The 13,200-nt window shown below is 61.3% G+C and overlaps 1 protein-coding gene across 3 annotated transcripts; it reads left to right on the forward strand.

Moving 5' to 3' along the window:
• TUBB3 (tubulin beta 3 class III) lies at nucleotides 1-13,200 on the forward strand. Of its 3 annotated transcripts, XM_060288691.2 has the most exons (6): nucleotides 1-1,599; nucleotides 3,118-3,122; nucleotides 4,536-4,663; nucleotides 10,337-10,445; nucleotides 10,984-11,094; nucleotides 11,790-13,200. In XM_060288691.2, exons 1-6 carry the CDS (start codon nucleotides 650-652, stop codon nucleotides 12,863-12,865), a joined length of 2,379 nt encoding a protein of 792 aa, XP_060144674.1. In that variant the 5' UTR covers nucleotides 1-649; the 3' UTR covers nucleotides 12,866-13,200. The 3 variants fall into 3 exon arrangements, with proteins under 3 accessions (XP_060144674.1, XP_060144673.1, XP_060144672.1); XM_060288690.1 differs by lacking the exons at nucleotides 1-1,599; nucleotides 3,118-3,122; nucleotides 4,536-4,663 and adding an exon at nucleotides 4,777-4,947; XM_060288689.1 differs by lacking the exons at nucleotides 1-1,599; nucleotides 3,118-3,122; nucleotides 4,536-4,663 and adding an exon at nucleotides 4,791-4,982.

Raw genomic sequence — 13,200 nt, forward strand, 5'->3', positions numbered from 1 at the left:
GTGTGTGTGTGTGTGTGTGCATGTGCGTGTGTGTGTTCCTGAGGCAGGATCCGACGGCTTCAGGGAGGAGGTGGTGGTCTTGCATCGGGCCTGGAAGAGGGCTGGAAGTCTCCGAGGCAGGTCCGGAGCGGGACCCCCGCGCCCGCGACACCTGGAGGGGAGGTGGGCTGAGCACGGCGCGGCTGGCCAGACTGCAGTGGTCTGAGCGCCAAGCTGCCGGGACAGGCCCGGATGGAGCTGCGCCATCTAGCGGCAGCCCTCACGCTGCAGCCCGGGCACACGCCCGTCGCGGTGCCGCCCTCAGGGGGAGGGCCTCTGCGGAAGACTTTAAAGGTCCTGAGGAAGGCAGGCGGTCTCGTAGGACCGAAGGTAGCAAGAGGGCTAGAAATGTCCGGATCTGGGCGACCGCGCCTCCAGGGAAGAGGGGAGGTGGACTGAGGACCAGGACAGAGACACTGAGCCCGCAAGGCTGGCAACTGGGAGCTTGGGGTCCTGGCTGGGAAGTGACGACTGGTGGAGAGGCCCGGGGCCGTGCCTGGGCCGACATTTGTCCAGCCCCGGAGGACGGAGTGTGAGGGGCCTCCCGGTGGAGCCATGAGCTGGGCGGGACCCTGAGAGCAAGGACCCCTTCCTGCTCCCTGGCAGGACGATGCCTGTGCTCGGCCCCCAGAGGCAGCTGCTGAGTCCCCTCAACTCCACGTCCCCAGCCACCCCCCGCCTCGGGCTGGCCACCAACCAGACGGGGCCCCAGTGCCTGGAGGTGTCCGTTCCCGAAGGGCTGTTCCTCAGCTTGGGGCTGGTGAGTCTCGTGGAGAACATGCTGGTGGTGGCCGCCATCATGAAGAACCGCAACCTGCACTCGCCCATGTACTACTTCATCTGCTGCCTGGCCGCGTCCGACCTGCTTGTGAGCATCAGCAACGTGCTGGAGACGGCCGTCATGCTGCTGCTGGAGGCCGGCGCCCTGGCCCCTCGGGCCGCCGTGGTGCAGCAGCTGGACGACGTCATTGATGTGCTCATCTGCAGCTCCATGGTGTCCAGCCTCTGCTTCCTGGGCGCCATCGCCGTGGACCGCTACATCTCCATCTTCTACGCCCTGCGGTACCACAGCCTCGTGACATTGCCCAGGGCGTGGCGGGCCATCGCGGCCATCTGGGTGGCCAGCATCCTCGCCAGCACCCTCTTCATCGCCTACTACAACCACGCGGCCGTCCTGCTCTGTCTCGTGAGCTTCTTCGTAGCCATGCTGGTGCTCATGGCGGTGCTGTACGTCCACATGCTGGCCCGGGCGTGCCAGCATGCCCGGGGCATTGCCCGGCTCCACAAGAGGCAGCGCTCCACCCAGCAGGGCTTCGGCCTCAAGGGCGCAGCCACCCTCACCATCCTGCTGGGCACCTTCTTCCTCTGCTGGGGCCCCTTCTTCCTCCACCTCTTGCTCATCGTCCTCTGCCCTCAACACCCCACCTGTGTCTGTATCTTCAAGAACTTCAACCTCTTCCTCACCCTCATCATCTGCAACGCCATTGTGGACCCTCTCATCTATGCCTTCCGCAGCCAGGAGCTCCGGAAGACGCTCCAAGAGGTGCTGCAGGGCTCCTGGTGAGCTGCTGGGCAGAGGGAGGAGGTGCTGTCGTGTGGCCCAAGCCCTGGGTGGCCGGGGCGGTCCCTTGGCGGAGAGGACGGGCTAGGCCATCGCTGAAGGTGTGGCTGCACAGACCTTCTGGGGCCCGGGAGGGGAATGGCCCGAAGCTCCAGGAGGAGCTGTGGGGGATGGGTGAGGCTGGGAGACTGCGGGGCACGGCCCCCCCCGTCCACTGGGATGTGCAGGGTGGTGGCAAAAGCTGTCGGCAGCGCTGCTCCAAGGACTTTGTGACCAGCAAGGAGGAAGGCGTGGAGCCACCGTGGAGGGTGGGGCTTCTCTCTTCCAAGGCTCAGTGGTGACCGAGAGCCAGGGCTCAGCCCATCTGTCGACACCGCACGCCCCCGGCGGACAGTGCCGGCCAACACCTGCTCTGGGTGAAGCGGGGGCCATCGGCCTGAACTGGGGACCAGTACCCAGGCTCCTGGGCCAGGAAGCAGCCTGGTAATAAATTCTATGCTTGGTGCAGCCTCCTTGCCATCTGTCTTGCCTCCTTCCAGAAGCTGCTTGAAGCTTGAGGTGGAGGAGTGGGGGCGGGGCTGAGGGGGGAAGGAAGGAAGGAAGTCCCAGGAACCAGCCAGCAACCGTGGCTGGGCTGCCCAGGTGAGGAAACCACAGCCCCACCTGGGGGAGAGCGCGGGAACCTGACCACACCCACCCGATCCTGTGCCTTTGCTTTCTCTGGGGTGCAAACCCCCGCCCAGAGCAACTGGAGTAAGGGCAGCAGCTCCCCTGCCCCCAGCCACCACCATGGTGACAAGACCCCAGCACTGTCCAGGCGCCCTCAACTGCAGCAGAAGCAGGACCACAGTGACCCATGTGTGACCCTGGCCAGAACGTGGCCCTCTCTTGGCCCAGTCCTGCAGCCCCTCGTCCGTATCCCTGCCTCATCCAGCGGCAGGGTGGCCTGGAGGCTGGGGTCTGCTCTCTTCCAAGTGCTGCCCTTCTGGGAGGAGGGTCAGGGCTCCACCAGCCCTGGGGGGTGTGAGGCAAGGCCCCCCAGAAGGCCGTGAGGCTGTCCAGGGGCTACAGGGGTGTCCAAGCCCCAGGGGAGTGGGCCTCTGCGGCGGACCGTGCTGACTGATGCTGGGAGCCCTTGGGTCCTCCCTCTGCTGCAGCCCTGGGCTGAGTTCCCACCTGCTTCCTCCACAGACACAGCATACATTCGACCCCCTTCCTGGTACAGGCTCAGTGGAGGAACAGTGATGGTATCAGCCAACTCCAAGGCAGGTCTAGTAATGCCTGCAGCCCCTGCCGCCCCCTGGCCAGCCACCCGAGCCCTGTCCCGGCCAGTTCCTGCCCGCCCACCACTGGCAGCTCCAGCCCTGACTGCTGACCTCGGGGCTGGGAGCTGGTTCCCAGGAGGGCCGGCTTTTGCTGGGAGACGGGATGATGAGTCAGCCTCGAGCCGGGCACCAGAGCCCTCTGGGGATGGAGGGGGAGCTGGCCTGGCCCGATGCCACCCTGCAGGGCGGCAGGGCTGGTGATGGGTCCTGGTCAACGGGATGCAAAGCTTCTTCCTTTGCTCAACAGGGAGGCGCAGCCAGCTCCAGGGAAGAGCCAAATGCTCCCCAGGACCCCCTGAACGGGGACAGGGAGGGGCCCCAGGCGGCTGGAAGCCAACCACAGAAAGCCACATCATGGACGTGTTGTGAGGGAGGGCGTCTCTCGAGAACAAAAGGCCCATTTCTAGACTTGCCAAACTGGGGAAGCTGCAAGAGGAGAAAGAGAGGGGCGCGCACACAGCTACACCACACAAGCAGTGTGACCGCACACACAGGAGCAGGTCCGCACGCTGTGGCTGAGACCCTTCCTGAGGATTTTGTTACTGAAATATCAGGAGGACTTGATGATAGGCGGTTTCACTCTAACGTCTGACCCCAGCAGACTGCTAGGCCAGTGGGTCGTCCAGCCTCTGAACTGCGTGTCCACTTCACCGCCTCCCTTCTCTCCCTTATGCGCACACCATCTCCCTACGTAGCTCCCCCAGCCCACCGAATTTCCTTAGCCTCACTTGGACCAAGACTCCAGGGGTACAGGTGACATCAGGGAGAGTGAGTCAGACAGAAACCACTGCCCTCCCCCCACCCCACCCCCAGTCAGTTCTGGGCCTGGCTTGTTTGTGTCTTTCTGACAATTCCTGACACCGATGTTCACTGAGCAGCAGCTACATGCCAGGTGCTGTGCCTGGCAGGGGTACAGAGCAGCCCCACCTGCTAGGTCCGTTTGGAATCTCATGGCAGCCCCCTGGGGAAGAAGAGGCAGGTGGCATCCCCCAGTGCAGAGAAGAACAGTGAAACTCAGAGCTGCCATAGCAACCCACCGCCCCCCTCCTGCACTCACAGCCCTTCTGACTCAGACGTTTGGGGAGCCCTGCCCCATGATTTCTTTCTTCTGGAGAGAAGTCGGTGCCCGCTGCAGCCTTTTCCTGGCTACCCCACCATTAAGGGACCCGGCAAAGCTCAGAGTACCTGGTCCGCCCCTTCGCGACACAAGACAGGGAGCTGGGAGGCGTCCATGTTGGCCTTTCGGGGTGGGAAATGGGGTTGGTCCCTACACAGGTGTGGACAAGAAAGACCCTCCTCGCAAAGCCGAGGGGGGAGGCTGCCGCTGGGGTGGGATAGAGGCGGCAGCCGGGGCGGAGGCCGAGGGCCAAGGGGGCTTCTATTGTCCTCCCTGGAGCTCGCCAGCCCCTCCTTTCGGGTGCGCGGTCCCCAGACCCCTGGGGCGGCGGGAGGAGGCGCTGCAGCGCGCGGTGGAGCGGGGATGCGCGGTGCTGATGCTGCAGCCCTGCCGCATTCTGCGGCGGCGTCCCCGGATTGGCCGCGCGCGATGACGCCAGGGCGGGCGCGGCGGGCGGGGCCCAGCGTATAAGAGCGGGCGGCGGGGGCGGCAGATCCTCCGCAGCCAGCCCCGGCCCCAGCGCGTCCGCCTGCGTCCCGCAGCCGCCCGCCACACGCACCGAGCATGAGGGAGATCGTGCACATCCAGGCCGGCCAGTGCGGCAACCAGATCGGGGCCAAGGTGAGGCCGCGCGCCGCCCCCCTGCGCCGGGCTCCGCACCCGGCGCGCATCCCGCGTCCCCCGCCCCCTCCTCGAGCCGGTCCCCGGGGGGAGGGAAGCAGGGAGGCGGTACGCGCAGAGCCGCACCCCGAGCCTCACTCGCCACTGCGAAGCCTAGAAGAAAAGGATGGGCTTGCTCTCGCTGCGGGCTGCCGGGACGCCGGGTCGTCCCTTCTGCCATTTCCACCCCCGCCTTTCCGCTGCCCCTACCGGGCTTACCTCGGGCCTGCGGGAGCACAGCGCAGGTCAGCCGCTAAACTCCATCCACCCGCCGCTGCAGGTGCGGGGAGGCGGGGGGGCGCTGGCTGGGCGTGGCCCTCTTCTCTGGGGTCACAATGCAGCCTCAGGCGAGATGGGTGGGGTGGGCAGGTTTGGGTGGGGCTCGCCCCGAAGCCATAATGATCCCCCCCCGGCACGCCAGTAACTTGGTACCCTCCAAGAGTCCAGAGCCGCCCCATGCCCCCACCTAGCCTTGACCACCCTCAGCTTCCTTTTGGAAGCTGGCCGCACCCTTTTCCTTTGTTGGGGGAGGAATTGGGCCCGGACTCGGGATGACCTTGGTTGAGGACTGGACTCTCCCTCAGCGTAGCCCTGCCTGGGCAACCCCTGGCCCCTCGCCACAGGGTTGGATCAAACCCACGTAGGGACCGCGAGTCTCGGGGTCGGACGTGGGAACAAAGCCGGGGTGGGCGGGTGGGGTCGAGAGCTACTTCACCACTAGGCCCCTCCCCTCCATTGTTAGCCCACCTCACAGATGTTGGAACTGAGGCGGGAAGGGGATGGCGTCATCCCCAGCCGAACCCAGGAGGCAGGTGTCCCATCCCTAAGTCCAGAGAAGCTGTCCCTTGCCCAAGGTCACATAGCAAGTGGAGACAGAGCCTCTCCACCCTCCGGCTCTCAGTCTCTGCAAATGCCCAGCGCAGGGCTCAGGCTGGGTGGGTGCGGCCTGCTGCCCCCTGTGCTTTCCTCAGAACAATATAGGGGAGGGGGGGGCGGGTGGCTTTGTCAGCACCAAGGCCAGGGACCCAGAGAGGGCTGGTGTCGAGCTGGTTCCCTAAGGAGGCAGTGGGAGGAGACAGGTCCTGGAGGGGAAGGGGCCAGGAAAGGCTTCCTCTGGAGGCTGTTGCCATGGAAACCGGGCAAGAACAAAAAGCTAATTACAACAGGGCTGGGGCAGCCACGTGGCTGACATGTAAATTGCAACTTGGGCTCTAGGGTGGAGGCGCCTCACATGGGGGGGGAGGGCGTAGTGGGGAGACACCCTAATCACCGAGGAGACAGCTGTGCCTGCCTGAGGAAGGGGCTGGGGGAGGGGAGGCCTGGGGGACCAAGGCCTCAAATTAAATCAGGGCTCTGGGGGCTGTCACTGACAGCTGCCCTGGACGGGCAGAAGGGGCCATGGGCTCATTAATGTGGTCACAGGGGCCAGGCCTGCCCTGAGCATCTGCTCCTCCGAGAGTCAGGGGTCACTGAAGGGAAGCAGGGCAGCCTGAGTCCCACCATGAGCCTGGGGGAGTGGTGATCCTGTCACGGGGATTCCTTCTATGGCTGGACCGGCACTGATCAGGCAAACGCAGGTTCATGCCCAGCTGCAGCCCCCATGGGTGGAGGGCAGGGCAGAGGCAGCGGCCCGAGTGCTGGACAGTGGCCTCCGCAGAGATTTTTTTCCTGCTTCAAGTGCAGTGGCCCTTGGGTTTGCTCATTACTTTTCATTCATTTTGGCTTAATTTCCTTAACTCTTGTTTGTTTTTAAAACTAATATCTGATCCTTTTTAACAATGCAAAAGAGAGAGTGGTGGATTTGGGGGGGAGGGGGATCGTTTCTTCCTTTTCAACCGCTGCCCTTTGCAGTGACCAATGGAAGCAGTCTAGTGGTTTCCTTCCGGCCTCCCAGCCCTGGAAAATCTCCAGAACCAAACTGGACGCGCTCACAGCGTGTGTGGGGATTTGCCTGCCCCGGCACCCAGCACCTGCCCTGTGGACAGGCATGCGTTCCTTGGCCATTTTTGTTTCCAGCTTCCGTACTGGTTGTGACCTCCTCGTGGAGGGAGAGCAAACTTTTCTCGCCCATCACCAGCAAGCAGTAGCTGACTGGGGTGGGCAAGAGGGGCTGCTTCCCCTGCTTGGGGGCGGGCCGCCCGCTCGGGAGAGGGCCTGGCTGCGGGTGGGGATGGGAGTGGAAGTTATGGAGGGAGGTCAGGGCGATCGGGGCCAGGAGAGAGCAGGGCTCTCCTGAGAGGTGACATGACGGCATTTATGACTCGTGACGATGACCACTACGTGTTGGGCGCTGCACTTCTCGAGGCTGCGGTGGGATTGGGTGTCGCCCTTCCCCAAGGATAAAAAAAACGCCTGGGATGGACAGAGCAGGAGTTTGAATCTAGGCCTGTGTGGACACATCAGGATGGGCAGGGAGACCCCAGCTCCCACAGTGGGGCGAAGAGTCTGAGGACCCCACCCTCCGCCCCTAGGGGGCAGGGCCGTCCCGGAGCCTTTGTCTGCGCCCAGCCTCTCGGCCGCTGGGCGGGGTCTCGGAAGGGCGGGGCCTGGCCCTGACAACCAATGGGAAGAGGAATTTCCTGGTTTCCGCACCCCACCCCCACCCCCGCCCATCCCAGTTGGGTCCAGCTTAACCCCCCCCCCCAGTCGGCCAGCCCTCCCTCCCGGGAGCCACTGCACCCCTCTTGCCTTGGGCTCCTGCGCGCGCCCCGCCACCTCCCCCGCCCACGAGCGTAGGCGCCGCAAAGGTCAGTACCACGGACAGCGCCGCGGCGCACGCCCCCAGCTCGAGACAAAACCGTGGGGTCTGAAATAGGAGCCCTGGCCTGGACCCTGGGGTCCGCGCGCCACCTGGCAGTTTTCTCATCTGTAGTGATGATCATAATTATTCTTTAATTTATAAAATAGTATTTTGTTATTTATTAAATGTTATATGATCTGTATATATAATATATTCTAAGTTTTATTATTTTAAATCACAATTCGTATTTGTTTTAACTACAAAAGCAATTGTTAACGTATTCTCCTTCTAAAAAGTTGAAACATTGCAGATAAGGCTAAAGTGCCATGTTCCTCTCTTCAGGCAGGACAAGTTATTTTCCACTATTCTAGTCCATCTTCTGTGCATAAGCACCTATGTATAAAAAATATAGCATCTGCTGTGAGATTCTTGCTTTTACTCTGTATGTCATTGCAATGTGCCTTTTCCCCTAAGGGTGTGCCTTGGAGATCTGCTCATACCAGTGGTGATCTCTTATTGCAACACAATATTCCAAAGTATATTGATTTTTTTTCAAGTATCTTTTATTTTATTTATCAGTGAATATGACTTTACAAATTTAACTAATATCTAAGGCCTTTTAATTTTGTGAGGCCAACATTTGCTGACTGCTTTTATGTGTCAGGCCTTGAGTTGACCACTTGAAGTGGGTATCATATTATGTCCACTTTACAGATGAGAAAACGGAGGTCCTGAGAGGTGGAGTCACTGGCACACACTGGCCAGTGCTGGGGTCTGCACTCACTCTGGTCTGCTGCCTCCTGGAAGCCTATGCATGTCATAGAGCGGTCCAGAGAACTTTCCATAGATGTGTTGGTGGCTCGGTGGCTGAGTCACTCTCTCCCCCTCCCACACTTGCCATCTCAAGCTCATCCCTTCTCTACAGGGGCTGTGGGTATCTCTGAAGCCAGAGGTCTGGGGTGTCCCAGGGCTGTGCGAACCAAGGCCCCCGGCTCACACTGTCCTGAGGAGGGCATGGGGAACCCAGCAGTGGGAGGAAGCTCTGATCAGGCCCCGAATGCCTCAGTGACACCTCTAATTACAGCGGTAATGCACACTTAATGCAGAAAAAAAGAAGAAAACTTATCAATGACAAAAACACACAAAGGAGGAAGAAGTCCAGCTCCCGCCCTTGCTGAGAGCTGACCTCTGATAACAGTCTCTCTGGGTGAAATGCTAAGATCCTTCTGTACATTTTATAATAATGACAGTTCATACTTCTCAGGTTTAAAAATGTTTTTATTTTTAACTAATCTTTTTTTTTTTTTTGAGAAGTTAACATGTGCACGTGACAAAAATTCCAAAAGAACCAAACGGTGTGCAGTGCCAAAGCCTCTCCCCCAGCCCTGGACCACTCTCAGGCACGGCTGCCTCCCCCAGCCCCGGACCGCTCTCAGGCACGGCTGCCTCCCCCAGCCCCGGACCGCTCTCAGGCACGGCTGCCTCCCCCAGCCCCGGACCGCTCTCAGGCACGGCTGCCTCCCCCAGCCCCGGACCGCTCTCAGGCACGGCTGCCTCCCCCAGCCCCGGACCGCTCTCAGGCACGGCTGCCTCCCCCAGCCCCGGACCGCTCTCAGACACGGCTGCCTCCCCCAGCCCCGGACCGCTCTCAGGCACGGCTGCCTCCCCCAGCCCCGGACCGCTCTCAGGCACGGCTGCCTCCCCCAGCCCCGGACCGCTCTCAGGCACGGCTGCCTCCCCCAGATTTTTTGAATGTCTGTCAGAGACATCTATATATAGATATGCATGTGAAAACTGATTTCTAACTGCTTTTCTCACTGAGCAGTCTTTTCCCGAGCACATGACCCATGTGTAGAGGCCCTTTGCTTCTTGGGGCCTTCACACCCGTTCTTCTGAGTCACCCCAACCCTGAGGGGCAAAGGGGAGGAGCACTGGTAAGTCACACGGTGTGTGACCACGATCTCCGGCCTGCATGGGCAGCTGTGCTCTGAGACAGCCTGGAAGTGCCCCTGGGGCGAGCACAGAGCACTGCGCAGCCTTCCCTTCACCCAGGGCGGGTGTCTTTGCCTGCTAATAATCCCACATGGCACTCACCATTCACAGGCCCTGTGCAGAGTAACTTGCTTTATTCTCACAACAACCTGGCTTCATCATCAGGCCCACTGAACAGGTGAGACCACTGAGGCACAGAGAACCTCCAGGACCTGCCCAAGGTCACGCAGCTGGGAAGGGGTGGTCCTGCCCTGCCCCAGTCCTGAGAGAAGCGCGGTAGGTTCCTGCCCAGGGCGAGCAGGGCAGGAGACCGTGGGGAGAGTGAGCCCTTGAAGCTGGGGCTGTGCCGTCTCAGCTTGGACAGGCTGGGTAACCCCAGGCAAGCGACTCCCCACTCAGGCCCCTGTGGCTCCTGTCGGCTGAGGCTGCTGGCGTGCTGGACGCTGCCAGGCCCTGTCACTGGACATCTTTGCCTCGACACCGAGGGGCACGTGTATCCTGGACCCTGTCTCCAGCACTTACCTTCTCTGTGCTTCAGCTTTCTCATCTGAAAGGAGGGAATTAAAAACGAAACACCCCAAGAGGGTGTTTATTACTCATGGAGAAGTAGACTCCCCAAGGCCCCTGGTCACCAAGGGCAGAGCTGGGTCTGGGGACCCGGGTCTGTGTCAGCTGAGCCCTGAACCACGCTGAAGGCTCTGGTCTCCATGGACATGCATATTTATTATGACAATTTTCTTACAGATGACACAGCTAGGGGTTCTTTTTCAAAGTCACTCAAAGGGACTAGTGCAGGCTTTGGGTCCAAGCCCCTAATTTCGTACCAGGGCTTCAAGGCTACGGGAGGGAAGGGGCCTGGTGGGGGTCACAACCACCTACTGACCCCTCCGTTCCCCCTGCAGTTCTGGGAGGTCATCAGCGACGAGCACGGGATAGACCCCAGTGGCAATTATGTAGGGGACTCGGACCTGCAGCTGGAGCGCATCAGCGTCTACTACAACGAGGCCTCTTGTGAGCCCCCATCCTGGACCAAGGGGTGGGGTGGGGGGACCTTGACTGCTGGGTCCCAGCATCTCTGCCTTCCTTTCAGTTGGCTGGCAGGTGCAACCAGAGACTCACAGAATAAAGACAGGGGATCCTAATAACCCTAGCGAGATTCAAATGTGTTTAATGGCCATGAGACACACGCACAGTCCGGTGGAATGGCCAGGGCTGGGCAGGGTCCCAAAGGCCCCTTCAGGAGGCCCATGGGAGGGTCCAGAGCAGGGGTTACCTGGAGAGGTCGGGCAGGGGCTACTCAGCAACTGGTGCGAAATGGTGTCTTTAGTGAACTGGCAAAATATTAACCTGCCCACGTAGACGTGGGATTTGGTCCTGGCTGTCCGGATGTCAACCATGACTCCCTTTTCACACGTGGCTCCTGCCTCTCTGACCCCAGAGTCTGAGCTCTTAGGGAGAGAGCATGAGGCTGGCAGTCTGGGGCAGGACTTAGAGGGAAGGAGGGGCGCCTAGCTTCTGTGACCCATGTAACCCACCCCTCTGCCCTCAGCTCACAAGTATGTGCCTCGGGCCATCCTGGTGGACCTGGAGCCTGGAACCATGGACAGCGTCCGGTCTGGGGCCTTTGGGCACCTCTTCAGGCCTGACAACTTCATCTTCGGTAAGTTTCCCCTGCCCCAGCCTCTCCTGGTGGACCCCACTGCCGGCAAACCCGGATCAACAGAAACAAGGGCAGAGTCACCCCTGCCTGTGACCCTGCAGAGCAGACCTGATCTCCCCAATCTGCAGCTTGGGACAGAGTCCCAGAGAAAGGGTTCTGTGCAAGGAACAGAAACCACTTGTGATTTCAAGCAGAACGATGTGTGCGACAGAGGCTTGAGCTCACAGGATCCTTAGAGAGATGGGGGCGGGGGCGGGGTAGGGGGCAGCAGCAGTGCCTCCAGAGGATACCGGCTCACGAGCACGCGACGTTGCTGTGGTCAGGTCAGCTGTCCTCACACCCTTGAGTCTGGTGGCAGGGCCCTGGGTGCTCACACGGTGACAGGAGGAAGGCCACAGCCCACTTCCACCCCCCAGCGCTCAGCACCCCAACTCATGGGCATGAGCCTCCTCCCGACCCCGGGCTGTGAGGGGTGCTGGGGCTGCAGTTTACCCTTCCAGCACAGCCGGCCAGAGGGTGGGTGGCCTGGAGGGGAGGGATGATCGACTCCCCACACGGTGTGGCTGGGAGGGGTTGAGAAGGTGCGGGCAGCCCCGCTTCATGGAGGGTAAACAGGCACAGGGCTGCGTCCGCGGCTGCCATCAGGCAGGCACTGGAGGTCTGACCCCGTCCGTGTCCCCCTGCCCCCGTCCCAGGTCAGAGTGGGGCCGGCAACAACTGGGCCAAGGGCCACTACACGGAGGGTGCCGAGCTGGTGGACTCGGTCCTGGACGTGGTGCGGAAGGAGTGTGAGAATTGCGACTGCCTGCAGGGCTTCCAGCTGACCCACTCGCTGGGGGGCGGCACGGGATCGGGCATGGGCACCCTGCTCATCAGCAAGGTCCGCGAGGAGTACCCCGACCGCATCATGAACACCTTCAGCGTGGTGCCCTCGCCCAAGGTGTCGGACACGGTGGTCGAGCCCTACAACGCCACGCTGTCCATCCACCAGCTGGTGGAGAACACGGACGAGACCTACTGCATCGACAACGAGGCGCTGTACGACATCTGCTTCCGCACTCTCAAGCTGGCCACGCCCACCTACGGGGACCTCAACCACCTGGTGTCGGCCACCATGAGCGGGGTCACCACCTCCCTGCGCTTCCCGGGCCAGCTCAACGCCGACCTGCGCAAGCTGGCCGTGAACATGGTGCCCTTCCCGCGCCTGCACTTCTTCATGCCCGGCTTCGCCCCGCTCACCGCCCGCGGCAGCCAGCAGTACCGCGCGCTGACGGTGCCCGAGCTCACCCAGCAGATGTTTGACGCCAAGAACATGATGGCGGCCTGCGACCCCCGCCACGGGCGCTACCTGACCGTGGCCACTGTCTTCCGGGGCCGCATGTCCATGAAGGAGGTGGACGAGCAGATGCTGGCCATCCAGAGCAAGAACAGCAGCTACTTTGTCGAGTGGATCCCCAACAACGTGAAGGTGGCCGTGTGCGACATCCCGCCCCGCGGGCTCAAGATGTCCTCCACCTTCATCGGCAACAGCACGGCCATACAGGAGCTGTTCAAGCGCATCTCGGAGCAGTTCACGGCCATGTTCCGCCGCAAGGCCTTCCTGCACTGGTACACGGGCGAGGGCATGGACGAGATGGAGTTCACCGAGGCCGAGAGCAACATGAACGACCTGGTGTCCGAGTACCAGCAGTACCAGGACGCCACGGCCGAGGAGGAGGGGGAGATGTATGAAGATGATGACGAGGAATCCGAGGCGCAGGGCCCCAAGTGAAGCGGCTGAGGGGTGGGACGCGGCCGCGGCCAGGACCGACAGGTCTGTCCCCTGAGCCATGTAGCCACTGACACACCCCTGCCCTTTCTCCCACCAGGCCCCGTCATGTCACCCTAGGGCTCCCAAGTGTGTGTCCTTTAGTACTTACAGCATCCCCGCCCCGTGTGAGTCTTCTCCGCTGTCTTCCGCCATAGGTCAAATCCATTTTGCGTGGCCCGATTGTCTCTCTGCTTTATCATCAGCTCCAGGCCTGATGTTTTATGGTTTGGTTCGTTTTTTTTACTGGTTTGTGTTTATATCTTGGGGGGATACTTAATAAATTTATTGCTGTCGGA

The sequence above is a fragment of the Globicephala melas genome, chromosome 19 (genome assembly GCF_963455315.2).
Source record: "Globicephala melas chromosome 19, mGloMel1.2, whole genome shotgun sequence".
Classification (NCBI taxonomy): Eukaryota; Metazoa; Chordata; class Mammalia; order Artiodactyla; family Delphinidae; genus Globicephala; species Globicephala melas.

Coding starts and splice junctions, on each gene's coding strand:
- TUBB3 (XM_060288691.2), top strand. CDS start 650: ATGCCTGTGCTCGGCCCCCAGAGGCAGCTGCTGAGTCCCCTCAACTCC. Junction 4,664..10,336: donor GCAACCAGATCGGGGCCAAG/GTGAGGCCGCGC, acceptor TTCCCCCTGCAG/TTCTGGGAGGTCATCAGCGA. Junction 10,446..10,983: donor CTACTACAACGAGGCCTCTT/GTGAGCCCCCAT, acceptor CTCTGCCCTCAG/CTCACAAGTATGTGCCTCGG.